The sequence below is a fragment of the Argentina silus genome (genome assembly GCF_951799395.1).
Source record: "Argentina silus genome assembly, chromosome: 5".
NCBI classification, from domain to species: Eukaryota; Metazoa; Chordata; class Actinopteri; order Argentiniformes; family Argentinidae; genus Argentina; species Argentina silus.
In genome coordinates this window covers 20627127-20645704 of record NC_139659.1, presented here as the reverse complement: position 1 = coordinate 20645704, position 18578 = coordinate 20627127, and the positions used below count along the sequence as shown (strand labels likewise).

The 18578-nt window shown below is 45.6% G+C and overlaps 1 protein-coding gene across 1 annotated transcript; it reads left to right on the top strand.

Annotated features, from left to right (window-relative positions):
- Window positions 1–2121: 2121 nt before the first annotated feature.
- slc38a9 (solute carrier family 38 member 9) lies at window positions 2122–17160 on the top strand. Its single transcript, XM_083670063.1, has 15 exons — window positions 2122–2145; window positions 5664–5809; window positions 8395–8524; window positions 9087–9205; window positions 9393–9456; window positions 9618–9711; window positions 10579–10749; window positions 10923–10982; window positions 11344–11559; window positions 12305–12412; window positions 13126–13232; window positions 14720–14833; window positions 15152–15300; window positions 15869–15958; window positions 16151–17160. Exons 2-15 carry the CDS (start codon window positions 5706–5708, stop codon window positions 16314–16316), a joined length of 1692 nt encoding a protein of 563 aa, XP_083526189.1. The 5' UTR covers window positions 2122–2145; window positions 5664–5705; the 3' UTR covers window positions 16317–17160.
- Window positions 17161–18578: the final 1418 nt, after the last annotated feature.

The following is an 18578-nucleotide window of genomic DNA, read 5'->3' as shown; positions in this document are numbered from 1 at the left end:
AAAGCCATGTCCATGACACCCGTGAACTTGCTAGCTCTGCCTCTGTGTCATAAGGAACCACCAGGCTATAGATCATTTGTAACTTTTCACAACTTGAAATGGGTCTTAAAAGATAACTTACCAATACTGGTACTGATACTATCACCCTGCAAATGAAAGTGAGTGTGAGGAAAAAAACTGGGGAAAAAACTGAACATATATCAAAGTGTGTTTGGTGAAGCTCATAACGCACGACAGTTCAGGTGGTAAATTACCTCGTCCCATTCGTCCATGATTGGTTTCTGAAGGGATTTGCTGTAGTAAAAGAATGAAGATGTCAAAGCAACAAATCTTTAGGGTTAAATGTTACTGATCACCTTCTTAGGCAATTAGGTAGACAAACGCATTTGCACCCAAACCCCCCCCCCAAGGTCCTTCTCAAACGATAGCGAAACGTGTCCACCACGTGTACTACTGACCTAGCAGCTAATAGACATGTCCGGACAGCCAACCTGGCCGTTAGGGTTAAGGGGGGAGGGGGGGTTGAGTAGCTGTATGCTGTACAGATTGGTTTCACGCCTAACTACATTATTGGCAAAGTGCAGCATTTGGAATAACATTTATATTACAATAACACAACTAGCTACATTTGATAGCTTGGTTGGTTGGTTGGTAGCTAGCAATCGATTAGAGCGCGTTTTCCGAGTGCGGACGGGCTAACCTTAGCTAGCTGCTAATCGGAAAGCGTCAGAATTGTCCAACTACGCTTCAGCGAAGTCCCCGAATTTGTCGACTTGACAAAATGTTTTTAGCTAACAACACATAGCTAGTTATGTTTAATTACCTGACCGTATGCCCACCGTTAATTACCAAAAGGTCTAATTAATGGCAACTAGGCTGACGAAATGTGTCTGCGCAGCCCTAGCTACCGACACCGCTAGTTCAACGACGTGCACACGGGTAAAGCAAGATTAATTCTGTGACATAATTGCAACACGTGTAATACATTAACACATTCATATGTAAATGGATCAAATATTAAAAATGTCTTCTCCATACAATATAGAACGCTTTCTGCAGTGTCTGGACCTTCTTAGACGTGGCAGCTTGCGGCCTGCGGATCGTCAGAAAGAAAGACTCGTCTACAACTAGGGAATAAAATCTACCTGTCGGCGGGAAGGCAACACGTGAGAGGAAACAAGCGGGGGAATTTGTGTACTTCTGAAAAAACAACAACAACGCAATTAACTCCGTTATCAGTAAAAATGTGAGATCGTGAAATAGTTTACAACCAAGTTAAAGTTTGCCTTAATTTACCTTAATTTATGGATACCAATATTCTGTCTTGTATTTTGTTAACACATTGTCTCTGAATACTTTCAAGTTATCTGAATCTGAAAATAGCAGCTATGGATTCCATAAGTAGCCATAAGTTTTTTTGTTAAAGGCAGTAAACTGTTACGGAACTACTTAGCTGTACCAGTTAATCAGTTGGCTATTGCGTAGTCACAGTAGCAGGTGTGAAATGATCTGGTGGCGTCTTAACTGGTCAAAGCGAAACAAACTGGTTCAAGATCAGTTTGGTTGTTTGGTTTTTGTGGTGGCTAGATTCATGCCTGAGGCAAGCAGAACTGATCCTCAATCAGTTCTCTTGACAATCACCCCCCCCCCCCCGCCCCGAAACTCAAATATATGCTACCTTGACAACTTTATTTAGCCACTAGATGGCGATGGTACTTCACATTTCTAATTTCTAATTGATTTCTTCAGGTACTACTCATTTGACGGACCTCATTTGGCGCACATAATAAAACACACGTATACAACAAACACCAACAGTAGACATACAGCATTCCACTGAACGACTTTGTTCTCAATCCGATTTTCATATCAAAGATTGCTCAACCCGAACAAAGGCTAAACCAGGAGCCTCAGCTGACCTGAAAATGAAACTATCAACGGTATTTTTGGGTATTGTAGTCGTACAAGCGTTAAACTACAAAAAGGATGCGCGCCGTTTGACATAGTATTCACTACATGTCCCACAAGGCATTACTCCCAATTGGCACGTGTCGTTCACGTTCGCGTTGTTTTCTTTTTCAAACTGTACGTCCGTGGTCCGGAGAAGCAGTCTTCCTGACAGAGGCGACCAGCTAGCCTCGGGTGGTGAGTACTGCTACTCTGGCACACATATCCTCGTTCTAGGATCATGAGTGTGAGCTATTTACCATCATTGCTTTTGCAATATGTGACTAGTAGGACAGAATCTCGAAGCTGACAAGGGCTCAAACGAATAACTTAGATGAAGCTGGTTTTTTTTCTGCTCTGGTTAGCGTAGCTACCCAGTAGCTTAGTAGATTGTTGACATGGTGACTAATGTCATTACCGCGTAGTTGGTGAACCACTGAGGCAGAAGCTTGCTAGTCAGCTCATGCTGCTACTGTCGTATGTTACCTGTTGACATATTTCTGGCTGATCTGAAAATAGCTGTATGCAACATTGCCAGATTTGTTGAAAATGTGTTTGATCCATTAGTGACTTGGTTGATCGTCTCAGGTCTGTTTGTTTGGTCAACAATAGTAGTTGGCTGCACACCGCTAACAGGGGGGGCGACCAGGTAAAAGCTATATTCTTGTGTAAATTGATTCTGATGATGGTATTTGACCTATTTGGCTATTATTTTAATGCCAATCTTCAGTATACTCTGTCAATCTCAGTCTGTAGGATTTTGTGACTAAGATCACGATGAATTGATGCCACATACATGGAGATTGATCTGTCACATGATCCAATGGCATTTCAGGCGAGCTATCTTTTGGATGTGTTCTAGCTAGTCATTCCCAAGCCTTCAGTATGGATGTGTTATTGTAGATCTCAAAACATTTCACTTTGTCAATTACAACTGTATGCGTTATAAGTGACAAATGAAATTTGATTCGATTTTGATTTAGTAGTCATTCCCAAACCTACAGTTTGGATGTGTTCTAGCTAGTCATTCCCAAGCCTACAGTATGGATGTGTTCTAGTTAGTCATTCCCAAACGTACAGTTTGGATGTGTTCTAGCTAGTCATTCCCAAGCCTACAGTATGGATGTGTTCTAGTTAGTCATTCCCAAGCCTACAGTATGCCAGTCTCCCTCTCTTAGGAACTTCAGACTGAGCTGTGAATTAATCCGTCAACTCTCTTCCTCGAAGCGACTTAGCAATGTTCCGTACACCATTATTGTTTCGGTAATGCTTTCACATTGTTGTTTCTTTCATGAGATATGAGGTATGTGATGAACAATGGGACATTGTTTCTCTCAACTCCCATTGTGTTGTGACAACCACCAGCTACTGGGCTATATTTGATTCAGGCTACCTAATCAGAGCTCATTGAATTAGGTTGCCCACGGCTCTTAACGTTTACACAGAGGTTCCCTCTCTGGTCATGACTGTGTCTCCCCTGTAACAGTTAAACCTGGGATGGTAAACACCAGATTGGTTTGCTGGGGGAGGAAACACTTGAGCATGATCTCTACATCTTGCACTGAAGCTTGCTCTGATGTCAGAGGTTTTAAGCCTCTTACTGTAGCCTACATGGCAATTCAACGTTTCTTTTGAGAATGTTTTTTATTGCTGTTGGTCTTGGCAATTTATCAACAGTATATGAAAGGAATCTGTCTTGAAGATAGCCCTGATTGATCAAGTTAATTAACACTCTCAGTTGTGATGGGTCCTTTGTTGTTGACAGTACTTCAGTTGAATGTTAATCAATTTGTCTACTGGCCCAATTTGTATTTCAAAGAAGCCCTAGTATTTCCAATGATTAGGCCAAACCTCGAATGCTAGCTGTAGGATATTGCTTTCTTGATGGCTATTGCAGTGCTTTGTTGTTAGTAGATTTGCATCATTCTCTTTAGACAGTGGTCAATCAATTATGACTTCCTGTACTACACAGGCCACCACTAATAATGTTAACAATGATTAGGGGGAGGCTGGGTTCTGTCAGGGATTTAGGGGGAGCCTGGGTTCTGTCAGGGATTTAGGGGGAGCCTGGGTTCTGTCAGGGATTTCGGGGGAGCCTGGGTTCTGTCAGGGATTTAGGGGGAGCCTGGGTTCTGTCAGGGATTTCGGGGGAGCCTGGGTTCTGTCAGGGATTTCGGGGGAGCCTGGGTTCTGTCAGGGATTTAGGGGGAGCCTGGGTTCTGTCAGGGATTTAGGGGGAGCCTGGGTTCTGTCAGGGATTTCGGGGGAGCCTGGGTTCTGTCAGGGATTTAGGGGGAGCCTGGGTTCTGTCAGGGATTTAGAGGGAGCCTGGGTTCCGTCAGGGATTTAGGGGGAGCCTGGGTTCTGTCAGGGATTTCGGGGGAGCCTGGGTTCTGTCAGGGATTTCGGGGGAGCCTGGGTTCTGTCAGGGATTTCGGGGGAGCCTGGGTTCTGTCAGGGATTTAGGGGGAGCCTGGGTTCTGTCAGGGATTTCGGGGGAGCCTGGGTTCTGTCAGGGATTTCGGGGGAGCCTGGGTTCTGTCAGGGATTTAGGGGGAGCCTGGGTTCTGTCAGGGATTTAGGGGGAGCCTGGGTTCTGTCAGGGATTTCGGGGGAGCCTGGGTTCTGTCAGGGATTTAGGGGGAGCCTGGGTTCTGTCAGGGATTTAGAGGGAGCCTGGGTTCCGTCAGGGATTTAGGGGGAGCCTGGGTTCTGTCAGGGATTTCGGGGGAGCCTGGGTTCTGTCAGGGATTTCGGGGGAGCCTGGGTTCTGTCAGGGATTTCGGGGGAGCCTGGGTTCTGTCAGGGATTTCGGGGGAGCCTGGGTTCTGTCAGGGATTTCGGGGGAGGCTATCTATTGATTATCATCAGTCTGATGAGTGTAGCATTGTTGTTGTTTCGCCCTTTCCTAGAGGTGAGAAAGCGTATGTATGTGAGGTTCACCTTTGACCTCTCCACTAATTAGTCAGGCCCCGGCAGCACAGTGATTGCAGGTTTGTGTTTGAGGCACATCAGAGCCTGCAGTGTGAGGCTACAGCGTGATTGTGTGAAACTAACAGGAAGTGAACTGCATAACCCCCAACATCCTCAACGGCCTATTAGGCTGATTTTTGTTTTTCAGTTTGGAACAGTACAGGTTGGCATCATTGTCTTAGACTCCACCCTCCCTAGGCCTAAACAGGGAGACTGAGAGACTACATTTACATTTAAGTCATTTAGCAGACGCTTTTATCCGAAGCGACTTACATTAAGTACATTTGTCTAAGTCAGTGAATCAACTATACAACAGTCAACAGTAAAACCTTCGACAACAACAAGTGCCATCGGCAGTCACAGTGCTAAAGAAAGGAAGAAACTGTTCTTTTGGGGGGGGGGTTTGTTACACAGTCATTTCTATAGTTCTTCTGCTACTGTGCAGCTTGGCCAGGACCTTGAAAAAGAGATTTATGTCTCAATGGAACTAACTTTGATAAATAACAACACAAAGGACAAATAAGTACTGGAAAGAATAGATGACTAGATGTACAATAAATTGATAAGTTCCTTTAGCTGTTCACATATCGTGTGTGTGTGTGTGTGTGTGTGTGTGTGTGTGTGGACTAGCCGACAGTAACTGTGTAGGAGCAACACCACCTCTCAGAAGACTTGGGATAGGTGGGCAGATCTCCAGGTGTATTCGAGGTAAACGGTCGGTATTGTCCTTGTTCTCCTTTCAGGTAATGACCGTAAGGCGCTGATCCAACCCACCCAGCGTGACCATGGAGGACGACTGTAAACCACTACTGGGCTCCTTGAGGACGGGAGAGGTCCCTAGCTACACACACAGAGGCTCCACCGACTCCCTGGACCCCAGGGCTAAAAGGTACGGAAGGATCTACACAGTCAGACGTGCGTGAACTACCGCTGTAGCTGGAGTGTGTTATACAGTAGCAGCACCAGGGGGCGCTGTTGGAGGTAGACATCAGGGGGGGGGGGGGGGTTATTGGAATGAATGGAATGAGGAATGGTATCAAACACGTGTGTTTCTACACAGTCAGAGGTGTGTTTGGTACCGTTCCATTCCATGATTTACAATGAGCCTGTCCTCCGACGTCTCCCTTCACACACCGAGAGGGAGTCGTACAAACAGTGAATCATGATTTTTGTCGTATCTGGATTTTGTGCTGTGTCTTATGTCGGTCATGTTGATCTTTTACGCATTGAGCAAACCGGAATGATTTCACGATTTGTGTTCAGCCGTCACGTCATTCTGTCAGCTTCCTAACTTGAGCTAAAATAAAGTTGGCCCATTTAAATTAATCACTGACTGCTGAGCACACACATGACGTAGATTATTTATGAAGTCATATAAGCCCACTCAGGAAGTTAATGCTGCACGTGAGGCTGCTGTCCTGTGTAGCCCGGTCCCCTGGCCCAACCTAGCTGTACACTAAGTACTGTAACTTAACCACGGGAGCAAGCACACTCACCATTGTTATTGAGGGGCTGAGTACTGTAACTTAACCACGGGAACAAGCACACTCACCATTGTTATTGAGGGGCTGAGTACTGTAACTTAACCACGGGAGCAAGCACACTCACCATTGTTATTGAGGGGCTGCCTTTTGTATCAGCCCCTGTAGCGCCTTGCCCCACCCCTGTCCCAACAGGTTGTTTACTAGCAGTGAGACTCTCTCCTTCCTGAACTTACAGACTAGGGTTGGGCGATAATAAAAAAGAAAAAAAAAGAAGTACATTTGCGATATTACTTTAAGAAATAACATACGATAATATGGTTCATTGACACATATATATATATATATATATATATATAAACACACACACAGTATACATGCCATTTAACTGACGCTTTTATCCAAAGCGACTTACATTGCAGTGAGTGCATACATTTCAGTATATATGGTCCCAGCAGGAGTCAAACCCACAACCGAAGTGTTGAGCCATGCTCTACCAACTGAGCCACAGAGGACCACATTGCTGAAGCACGGTGGAGACATGTCAGAGTGAGGAACATGACAGTCTGTGCGGCTGGCTGGTGTTGTCAGTGGTCTGAAACAAACAGACACTCTGCATTGCAAAACACAGGATACTGCGTTTGTAGTTCTGTATATATCTGAAGTTGTAAGCACTTTTACAGACTTTTTTTTTTTTTTCTGTAAGAGAACAAGTTCATGTTAGGAATATCTCATTATTCAATCGTTCCTGTTCCAGTCCTTGACAGTCCTTCTGTACGTCCTCAGAAAGGCTTGTCAGCTGGCTTGCAGTGTTGTTGTTGTTGTTGTTGTTGTTGTTGTTGTTGTTTACTCCTATCCGTGCATAGCTCTTAGGTTATAGCCCTCCCCACCCACTCACTCTCAATTAATCCACTTTGGTATTTCACAAACACCAGCGAGGTGGTGTGAGTACTGCCTTTTTGGCTGCACCCTTTTCGAAAAACAATAGGGCCCCTCTCTCCCCCTGCCTTCCAGGACACCCTGACACACACCTCCAAATAGTCACGCACGTGCAGCTGGTTTAGTTGCTGGGAGAGGTATTTATAGTTGAACGTTGAAAACATGAAGGTATGTTTGATGTTGTTGCCTGGGACAGGACAAGTGTGTTGTTTTTCACACTGCGGTGCTTAAAGGGTCTGGCAGGTCAATTGCCTGATTGGCTTGTTATTATGTCATTCGAGGACTTGTATGCATACAATAAGCACCAAAAAGGTATGAGAAATGTATTGCATTGCGATTTTGAGATATCGGTCGAAACATTTCCCCATTTTTTCCATCACATACGGGATCAACGCACATGTTTCTCCACTGATTGCACGCACAAATCAGAAAGTTGTCTTGCATATTATCCTCCGCCCATAACTATAACGATAAGCATCTTAGCCAAATCATTGAATTAGCTCAGGAATTACACATTTCAACAGTAGCTAAATAGTTGGTAATTTAAAGGACAGAACTATAAGCACCTCTAATAGATGAATGACATGGATGATAACGCAGCAAGCTAGCGGCATTCCAAACATGGTTGGTTGTTTGTTTGTTTGTTTGTTTGTACGACATAGCTCCCTTTCAAGGCCTCCTATCAATCAAGCGTGCAAAGTCCACGCCCACACAGCCTGTCTGACCCTAAAGTTGAGCCTCACAAGAAGCTGTGTTTTATCATACGTATTGATGTTTTTTGGGGTTAGAATGTTGGTGGATGTTCAAAAAGACACTGAACTTTGACACAAAACACCATTTGACTTTCCAGACCCTTTAAATGCACCCTCATCATAAAATATGACGAGAGAGTCCAATGTCTTTTGTTTAGTGTTTTTTTATATGAGCAATTTAACTGCACCAATTAAGGTTAGACTTTTTTTGGCTAATGCAGTTCAGATGTTCCTGACTTTCTGTTCACAAATACAGTCACTAACTCCTCCCCCCTCCCCTCCCCTCCCCTCCCCTCCCCCAGGCCGTTCCACGTAGAGCCCAGGAACATCGTAGCAGATGCCCCTCAGGAGAGGGTGTCTGATCAGGCCTCTATCCTGAGCAGCAGAGTCCACTACTACAGCAGACTCACTGGATCCTCCGACAGACTGCTGGTAACACACACACACACACACACACACTCACACACACACACAGTCACACTTACACACTTGTTTAATATCACCTTGTAAAGGGTAGAGAATTGCGTGTCAGTTGAGGATGACAAGCATTGGGAGGGTAGATAAGAGATGGTCAATGACTTCTTTCTCTCCCCTGTCCCGGGAGTTCTGGTTCTAGTAAGCCATATTTCACAGTCCTCTGGCCTATGAAGGCTCTGCCTTGTCTGTCTCTTCGCCTCTAACATCAATCGACTGTGTCCGTAAACTTTCACACTTCCCCTTGAAGTCGATGGTTATAAGCTCAGACCGTGACCTATGATGTGTCACAGAGAAGAATATCAGCACAAGCACAGGATAATCCTGGTTTTTATATATATATATATTTATATATCAATATTATAAACATTACAGGCCTATTTCCTGGATGTACAGTAGATTAACCCCATTGTTAAACTCGTTGTCCCCTATTGATTGAGCCAGAGCTCAGCCTGTACTAAATGTAGTGTTGTTGAGTGAGGCCTGTGATTAACTCTCTTTCTCTCCCCCCCCTCATCAGAGCCCTCCAGACCATGTGATCCCTGGCCCAGAGGAGCTCTACGTGTACAGTCCTCTGGGAACGGCCTTCAAGGTTACCGGGGGCGACGGCTCGTCCAAGAACCCCAGCATCATCACTATGTGAGAGCCTACAAAACACCACCGTCCCTTACCCCCACAAAACACCAATATCCCCTACCTAGCCCACCTACACCACCTATCGCCAATGTCCCCTACCCCCACAGAACACAACCATGGTCCGTGCCATGTTCAGTATGTTGAAATGTACGACTTCGAAATGATCATGGAGATTTTCCTTTCCTCCTAGTTTCGCCATATGGAATACGATGATGGGGACCTCTATACTCAGTATACCATGGGGAATTAAGCAGGTAAATATCACAGGTGTATTCTCTACTAGTATACCATGGGGCATAACGCAGGTAAATGCAGGTGTATTCTAACTAGATTGTCTGAGAATTGAGAATTTCACTCAACCTTAACTCGTCCTAGTTTTGAATGCTCATACTTGTCTGTCTCTCTCTCCCTGCAGGCAGGCTTCACGTTGGGGATCATCATCCTTGTCTTCATGGGCCTGTTGACCCTCTACTGCTGCTTAAGAGTGCTCAAATCACCCAAGTCTATACGTAAGTCAGCCAGAGAGCTCAAATCAACCAAGTCTATACATGAGTTGTATAACCAGAGTTTCCTTCGAGAGTCTGGTCAATGAAAATAACTGCTTTAATAGCTACTTCTCTTTTCTCTCTCTCTTTTTTGAAGTCAATAAATAAGTCAGCCATTACTTTACAGGGTCTAATAAGGCTTGATAGAGAGGCAACATCTGACAGATAGAATTGGTAGTATTCAAAAGTCTTTTTGACAATAGTTTTGATGACAGTATATACTGTAAAATGTCATTGTTAGATTTAAATGTCTGTCCAATTTATTGGCTATTTATTGATATCTGCCTATTGGTATCATCAGTGGCACAAGAGGATTCTTCTGCTTTCAGCTGAAGTTTTTTTTGGTGAATAAAGCAGCGCCAGATTCCGTGTGTGGGCTTTTCTTCATTATTTGAAGACTCTGTTTTTGGCCCAGCACCGGTATAACATTAAAGTGCATATCTATTTTTTGATGACTCATCACCAGTGTGACAGCATGATTGACAGCTGTGTTCGTCCCCAGCACATGTACATAGTGGAGAGTAGCTGTTGTCTGCACGTGCTCAGTGAGGACGGGCTCCTCTCACAGGGACATGCTAACATTAGCACCTCATACCATAACGCACGCAGTGATGTCAGAGCTGGTTACCCTCGGTCACACGTGGACCAGCAGTTTCACCTCCGCCTTTATAGAATATTGGTGTATTTATTGGTTTATTTGAAGGGTGTGTGAAATGCCACAAGCCCAGAGTCATGTTTGATACCATTCCTGATTTTTCTTACCTCCACCAGCCTCCCCTGGTGTACATTAACTTGTGTTACTCCTAGTTAATCTCACACTCTCTCCCCCAGCCTACCAGGACACGTCAGACTGGGAATTCCCTGATGTGTGCAGGTATTACTTTGGGAAGTTTGGCCAGTGGTCAAGCCTGATCTTCTCCATGGTGTCCCTGATAGGAGCCATGGTTGTCTACTGGGTCCTCATGTCTAACTTCCTCTTCAACACTGGGAAGTTCATCTACAGTAAGACAGGCTTCCTATCACATTCATAGACAGTAAGACAGGTTCCATATCACATTCAGTAAGACACCTTTACTAGCCTTGGGTTTTATCAGAGTGGACCTGCAGAAGAGATGTCTGTCTGTCTGTCTGTCTGTCTCATCTTGAACTAAGTGTGTATATTTCTCCCTCTCCAGACTATGCTCACAATGTCAACATGTCAGATTCAGACTTTGGAACCAACGGGACAGACAGAGGTGAGGACACTTTCCTTATATGGCATCAAACTGTCTCTGTCAAAAAATGTTCCATTATTATGGACAGCAACCCTCTGTCTAGTACCCCGGCCTGGGTTCAAATAGTATTTGAAATAAATAAAAATACCTATCGGTGCTCGATTGAGTTTGCCTGGTGCAATGGAACCAATGGAATAGTCCCAAAAGTGCAAACCCTGCCCATCTGGCACTCTAGGCAGACTCAAGCAAACACAGAAGTATTTGAACACTATTTGGATCCAAGTCTGGTAGTATCACACCTCTACTGACCCCCCCCCCCCATAAGCAGTCTGTGAGGACACAACCGTCATTCCATTTCTTCACTGCCCCCCCTCCTCCCCAGTCATCTGTCCGTACCCCAACACTGACCACGGGGGGAACTGCAGCAGCGGCGGCATCAGCATGTACATCATCAACAACAACAATGACACGTCGCCCACGGAGCTGTTTGACCGCTACTGGAGTAAAACCAACACCGTCCCCCTCTACCTGATCATCCTGCTGCTGCCACTCCTCAACTTCCGCTCTGCGTCCTTCTTCGCCCGGTTCACCTTCCTGGGTAAGGAGCGGCCATCCTAGCCCTAGCCCCTAAACCGAGCCTGGCTACTAGCCCCTACACCCTAGTCCCTAGTCCCTAACCCTAGACACTTGTAAAGTCTTCTTCCCTGCTGGGAAGGAGGGGCTGTGGAGGATAGCTAGTATGCTAACTGAGAGAGAGAGAAAGATAGGAAGAGGCTAGTATGCTAACAGAGAGAGAGAGAGAGATAGGAAGAGGCTAGTATGCTAACAGAGAGAGAGAGAGAGAGAGATAGGAAGAGGCTAGTATGCTAACAGAGAGAGAGAGAGAGAGAGATAGGAAGAGGCTAGTATGCTAACAGAGAGAGAGAGAGAGATAGGAAGAGGCTGGTATGCTAACAGAGAGAGAGAGAGAGAGATAGGAAGAGGCTAGTATGCTAGCCTGAAGAGCTAGGAGTAACTGTGGATTTTAGCATATAGAGCTAGCTTGGGGGAACCTTCTAGAGCCATCTGGGTCAGGTGTTGTTGTTAGCTGAAGGGGGTTACAGCTATTGATGGTAAGTGTGGGGTCTCTTGACATGCTGTACAGTAGTCAACCAAACATCATTATATGTTCCTCAGACTGTGTGACCACGGGATGATTTGCAGAGAATAGTCGCGTTACCGAGGTAACAGTGAGGTGATGGCATTGCTACAGTGTGTCAATGAGGCAAGCAAATAAACAAACGGATGAGTAGTGTGTATGTTTGTGTCTGGCTGAGCTAAGCCCCCCTCTCCTCCTCCTCCAGGAACCATCTCGGTGGTGTACCTGATCATCCTGGTCACATGGAAAGCCATCCGGCTGGGCTTCCACCTGGAGTTCCACTGGTTCGACTCCACACAGTTTTACGTTCCAGGTAGCAATCCATCAAATACTCAATCAATCAATCAATCAATCAGATCTTTCATTGTACAGTGCATTGGTCATAATTGTGCTTAACAGTGGCTAGAACCTCTACAGTAAGACCCCCAAAGAGCAAGGCCAAGCAGAAAGAAAACGTGTCTTGAGTAGTGTTGATGTCATTGTTTACAGAGAGGTAGCCCAGGCCAGTGGTTTCCACAGCTATGACACACAAATAAAGCTCAGATAAGAACATTCAGAACATTCTCAGATAAGCTCAGCCCATTGAACAACAATGCTATCTTCATCACAGTATTGGCTGTACTTTTCCTGTTCAACGTGTCTGTCTGACTGAGAACATTGATTTTAGTCTAGATTCAGACCCACAGATAATGTATATGATAACATGTTAGTTTTGTAGTCTTGTCTGTGCATGGGGTTAGGGAAGAATGATAGAAATCACCCAAGAGAAACATCAGTGTGAAGTAGAGGTTACTGTCTTCATCAATACCCAAGTCACAGCCTGGCCCGTCTTGTCTTGATTGTTACAGTAGCTAGTTGCTCATTGTGTGTGTGTGTGTGTGTGTGTGTGTGTGTGTGTGTGTGTGTGTGTGTGTGTGTGTGTGTGTGTGTGTGTGTGTGTGTGTGTGTGTGTGTGCGTGTGCGTGCGTGTGCGTGCGTGTGCGTGCGTGTGCGCGTGTCTGTATCTCCGTGTGTGTGTCCGTCCAGAGTTCCGTCTGCTGTTCCCCCAGCTGACAGGCGTTCTCACTCTGGCCTTCTTCATCCACAACTGCATCATCACCCTCATGAAGAGCAACAAGCACCAGGAGAACAACGTGAGTGGAAGCCTAAGCCTAGCCACGCTAGCTGGTAGCCTAGCCCTAGCCACGCTAGCTGGTAGCCTAGCCAGGCTAGCTGGTAGCCTAGCCCTAGTCATGCTAGCTGGTAGCCTAGCCCTAGCCATGCTAGCTGGTAGCCTAGCCATGCTAGCTGGTAGCCTCATAGAGATCGATACTGATGTGTATTTGTCCCTTCTGTTTTAGAAACATGATTCCTTGCATCCTCTCCCCCGTCCTCCTCCACTCGCTTCCTACTCAAAAAGCATTAGAGGTGAAGGTCTAGGTTCCTCCCCTTAGATATTGTCCTCCAATGCTGTTTGAGAAGAAGTGAGTGGAGGACAGAGGAGAGGACACGAGGAATCGAATTTCTAACAATTGAGAAATGGCCTCTGTCTTTATGGCTTGGCTAGCCACGCTAGTACACTTCTTGGCAAACAGTAGCTATCACTATAGTCAGCCTAGACACGCAAGTGGTTAGCACTTCCCCTATACTCTCACAGACTCTCACTAATATAATAATATATGCCATTTAGCTGATGCTTTTATCCAAAGCGACTTACATTGCAATGAGTGCATACATTTAAGTATATATGGTCCCAGCAGGAATCAAACCCACAACCTAAGCGTTGTTAGCGCCATACTCTACCAACTGAGCCACAGAGGACTACTACAAATGCTTTCAGTAGCGTGTCTTAGCTCTCTGACTAACTTCTAACATGCAATAGCACATATATTTACTGTTTGCGGAGCGTGACGTTAGAGGTTATTTGGAACTGTAGCACTTTCCTGAAACAACTACCACAACCACCACATCCGACCTGGGTCAAATACACACACCAAACACCTGCTTAGCTAGCTTGGTACAGTGGAACCAATGAAATAGGCTGCAGTAGTGTTGCTTACTGCTCTTAGCTGGCTGACTAATCACTTACATGCAGTAAAACACATATTTTCCATGGTGTTTTTGCTGAGCGTTTGTATGTGACTCATCCTGAGCAAGGCAAACTCCCTAGTGTCAGCCTGACCACAGCTGACTCAACACTTCCCTCCCCTGGTCTATTGTTGCCTCTTTCATGTCACGTTTCTTCTTTACACGACGGCTCCGTCTCCCCAGTCACAAGTCGCTACGGCCAGAACCTTTATACGTCTGCCCCTCCGGTGAGAACTGGGAGAGAACTTGCAATGGGGTCCAGCGTCACTGCTGATGAAGCAAATTCCATCCCTGACTGACAGAAATGTCTTGGCAAGAATAGCCTTGCTTACCGAGCGTTTAGCTCTGAACAAGTCAAACGTTTAAACGTTCAGGACTTTTTCCATTCACTTGATTTATTCCACATAGCTACATTCAACAAGAATACACACGGGTGCTCCTCTTTGCCGTTGAATAAATGGGCGCTCATCGAGTCATTGCAGAAAAGGAACGTCACATGACATGAATTGTCTTTGTAAAGATGAGGGTTTGTTGATGTTGTTGTTGTTTCCAGGTGCGGGACCTGTCAGTAGCCTACCTCCTAGTAGGACTAACCTACCTGTACGTAGGAGTGCTGATCTTCGCTACGTTCCCTTCTCCTCCCCTGTCTAAAGACTGCATCGAACCAGTAAGACTTCTACTGTCACATCTCAGCTCTTTTATGTCAAGACTAGAGAGGTCATAAATTGGAATCTCTTGGGGCCGGTTTCCCAGACCCAGATTAAGCCTAGTCCTGGATTACATAACATTATCAGTAGAACACCCCCACTTAATTATACATTTTAGTCTGTGTCCAGATTTCTGTTTGAGAAGCCACTTTAGTAAAGCAGGTGTCTACCTTGGCATTCATATCCCAGATGGCTGTATGATAGTTCCCCCTTGTCTATTTCCCCATTTCTGCCTCACTCTAACAATGCTATCCCTGTTTCCTGTTTCCCTCATCTAGAACTTTCTAGATAACTTCCCCAGCGGAGATGTGCAAGTGTTTGTAGCGCGGTTCTGTCTGCTGTTCCAGATGACCACAGTCTACCCTCTCCTGGGCTACCTGATACGAGTCCAGATGATGGGACAGATCTTCGGCAAGAACTACCCCAGGTAACCACCCAGCCTCCTCAGGTCCCTGCGTGGCTCAGTTGGTAGAGCATGGCACTAGCAATACCTAGGTTTGATTTGATTCTTGCTGGGAGTGCATATAGCCGTTTAGCTGACGCTTTTATGCAAAGCTACTTGCATTGTAGTGAGTGCATACATTTCAGTGTATATATGGTCCCAGCGGGAATCAAACCCACAACCTTAGCGTTGTTAGCGCCATGCTCTACCAACTGAGCCACAGAGGACCAGTAGCTCCGCTTGTATTGAACCTCTATTTGGACACCTCAGACCTGCTCTAGGCAGGCATGCGGACGGAGGAGGAGAATCTAACGCTCATCATAGGTCGATTTGGATAAACTACAGGCTTGCCCTAGGGGGCACCACAACTCTCAAGGTCCTCATACGGCTACTGTACATGAAGGAGAGATTCCTCTGCAGATTTCCTCACTGCTTATAGTCACTGATAGGAAATGTTCTACAGTCCTCAGCTGTATTTGACGGATGGAATTCGTTCCGGAAGCAGAAGACTTCAATGTGTTTGTTGGCTGTGTCTCCCCTCTCCTCTCCCTAGTTTCTTCCACGTCCTGGCTCTCAACATCTTCATCGTGGGTGCTGGGGTCCTCATGGCCAAGTACTACCCCAACATCGGATCCATTATACGGTGAGACTTTGAATGACCACGTCGAGATTCAGCAACCAATGTACCAAGAAAGAGAAGAAGAAAAAAGACTATGTACTGTACTATGCAGTAGGTTCAGGGGGTGGTATGTTATCAAGGAAAAGATTAGGGGTTTTCAGACAGAGCTATCCTCTAGTTTGACCTATATTACTCAACTTTCTCCCCCCTCCTCAGATACTCGGGGGCGATGTGCGGCATGGTCCTGGTGTTCATCTTCCCCGCCATGGTCCACATGATCTCTCTGAAGCGGCGTGGCGAGCTGCGCTGGCCCTCCCTCCTCTTCCACAGCATCCTCATCGTCCTGGGGGTGGCCAACCTGATTGCACAGTTCTTCATGTAGACTCTGACACCTCACTCTGTGATTGGCTGGGCCTGGGTGGGTTGTGTTTGGGGTCATGTACGTATGTAGAGTATATAGAGGTTTAGTATGTCACGGTCGGGAGAGACTGATGGTCTGCACAGTACACACTCTGGGGAAATATGACTAGCCTGTTCCTTGCTTTAGTGGGACCTTCAGGCCTATAAGAGACATTTTTGTTTATTTACCCCCCCCCGTCATAAAATTCATACAAGTATTTTGACAAACCCTGCAATTCCCATCATTTCGGTAGTGTATTTTTTTACGGGCATTGACTTTCCCTCTTGGACTAAACCTCTAACATTATGCTGCATAAAATTAGTTTCAGGTTATTTTATCTCGATTCATATTTATTGTATAGTTCATTTATTTATTTGATCAGATACTGTAATTAAAACACAACACTTACATTTTTAGTTTTAGTCTGAATGCAGTTAATTTTGGCACACACACACACCGTATGAAGCAGTTGAAGCTTTCTATGGCTTGCATAGCTGGTCTCCAGTAGCATTGTGCTGCAGGGAGAGTTCTGTGGGATTGTTATTGTATCTAGAACTCCTCCGTTCCCCAGAGAGTGACACTGTAGACTGACCAATCACGTTACTGCACGTCACCTTGACCTCTAACCTTGACCTCCCTGTTTTTCCTGAGTGTAATGTTACTACTCCAGCGTTTTGGAAATGCTAAATCATGTCATGTGTTATTACATATGTGTTATTACATATGCTGTCTATGAACATCTGGAGAGAAATAGTTTGATCTGTAAAAGCAGGGAAGCGAAGTAATTGTGTCAAGGCCAAGAGACATTGTGTTTGAAGGTGGGGGGGGGGGGGGGGGGGGGGTCTTGGCGTTACACTACATTATGACTATAACATGCACATGGTTCATAGTTCAAGGGTGCAGCGCAGCAATCCACCAGTCTGAATGGTTTCATTTCTCCTTTTGTACTTTAATCAGTCAATTCATGTTTGTCGGTTAACGATAGGAAATACAAAGGTCTAAAGGTCTAAAAGAAATCTGCCTCTGATTGAAGAGAGAAACCAAAACATTTGAAAGGCGTAAAAGCAGCCGCTGGTGCTAGGGGGCGCCGTGTCTGAGATGTTGGTGCTTATTTTAGGCCAGAATTTCTCAGCACAATTGATACTGGTACTTGACCCGCCCATGGTCATCAACATGTTATTGCTACTCCATCTACCTGAGTGCTGACGAGACAGACAGTGCTGGTGTAATTTCACCTGTTATTGCCGACACAAATTGCCAATATGCCTGCGTGTTTGGACTTTGTCCGTTTTGCGCCGGCTGAAAATGGAGCCCCATAGCTTCCCGGCCTTTTGGCTAAGATCAAGTGTAGCATCTGTTTTTATGAGACGAACCAAAACCAGTGTGGACTGTATTCCTTGAGGACCGGAGATGGAGCTGTGCACCCCTACATCAGGGGAGGCTGGTGGAGGTAGAAATCGAAGGACAGGCTCATTGTAATGAATGGTATCACCTGTCCTCTGATTTCTACATCCACCAGCCTCCTCTGATACATAGTTTGTTAGGAGCGCCAACAGTGTACTTGAACGAGTTGAAGCTATGATCATTGAGTTCTATGTTTGGAACCAGTTCTCTCTTTGTAGTTGTTCGTGGTTCTTCAGAGATAAGGCACCTGAATGTAACATCAGTGGATGGGTAAAGGGATGATAGTAGAGGATACAGGCTTGTCAGGCTCCAGACATGGAAGTGCTTTAACCAGCTCCCCAGTCTATGGCATGAGCTAGCTAAAGCACATAGTACATCTGGAGACAGATGTAGGGGAGGCGGGTGGAGGTCATTGTAATGTATGGAACGGAAGGAGGAATGGTGTGTTTGATACCATTCCTCATTCCATTCCATGCATTACAATGAGCCCATCCTCCGATTTCTACCTCCACCAGCCTCCCCTGCTGCCAGACCATAACAACTGTGAATCGTTAAGTTTTCTGTTTGCTATTTCTGCTCGCTGTGGGCTCTGAGAGGTGTGTAGAAGATGTCTCTAACTACAGATGCCGGTTCAGATGTCCGTTCCTTCCCCTCATGGTTCAGGTTAGAGTTGGGGAAGGGGAGTCGGACCGTAGATCTGTGGTTAGGAGGGAAATCTGACCGTAGATCTGTGGTTAGGAGGGAAATCTGTGGTTAGGAGCGACTAGCTTTTTCCAAAGCCCTCCATTCCACTCCTTTATGGAGTCGATGCCTTTTTGTAACGTACCAATCAGAGTGACT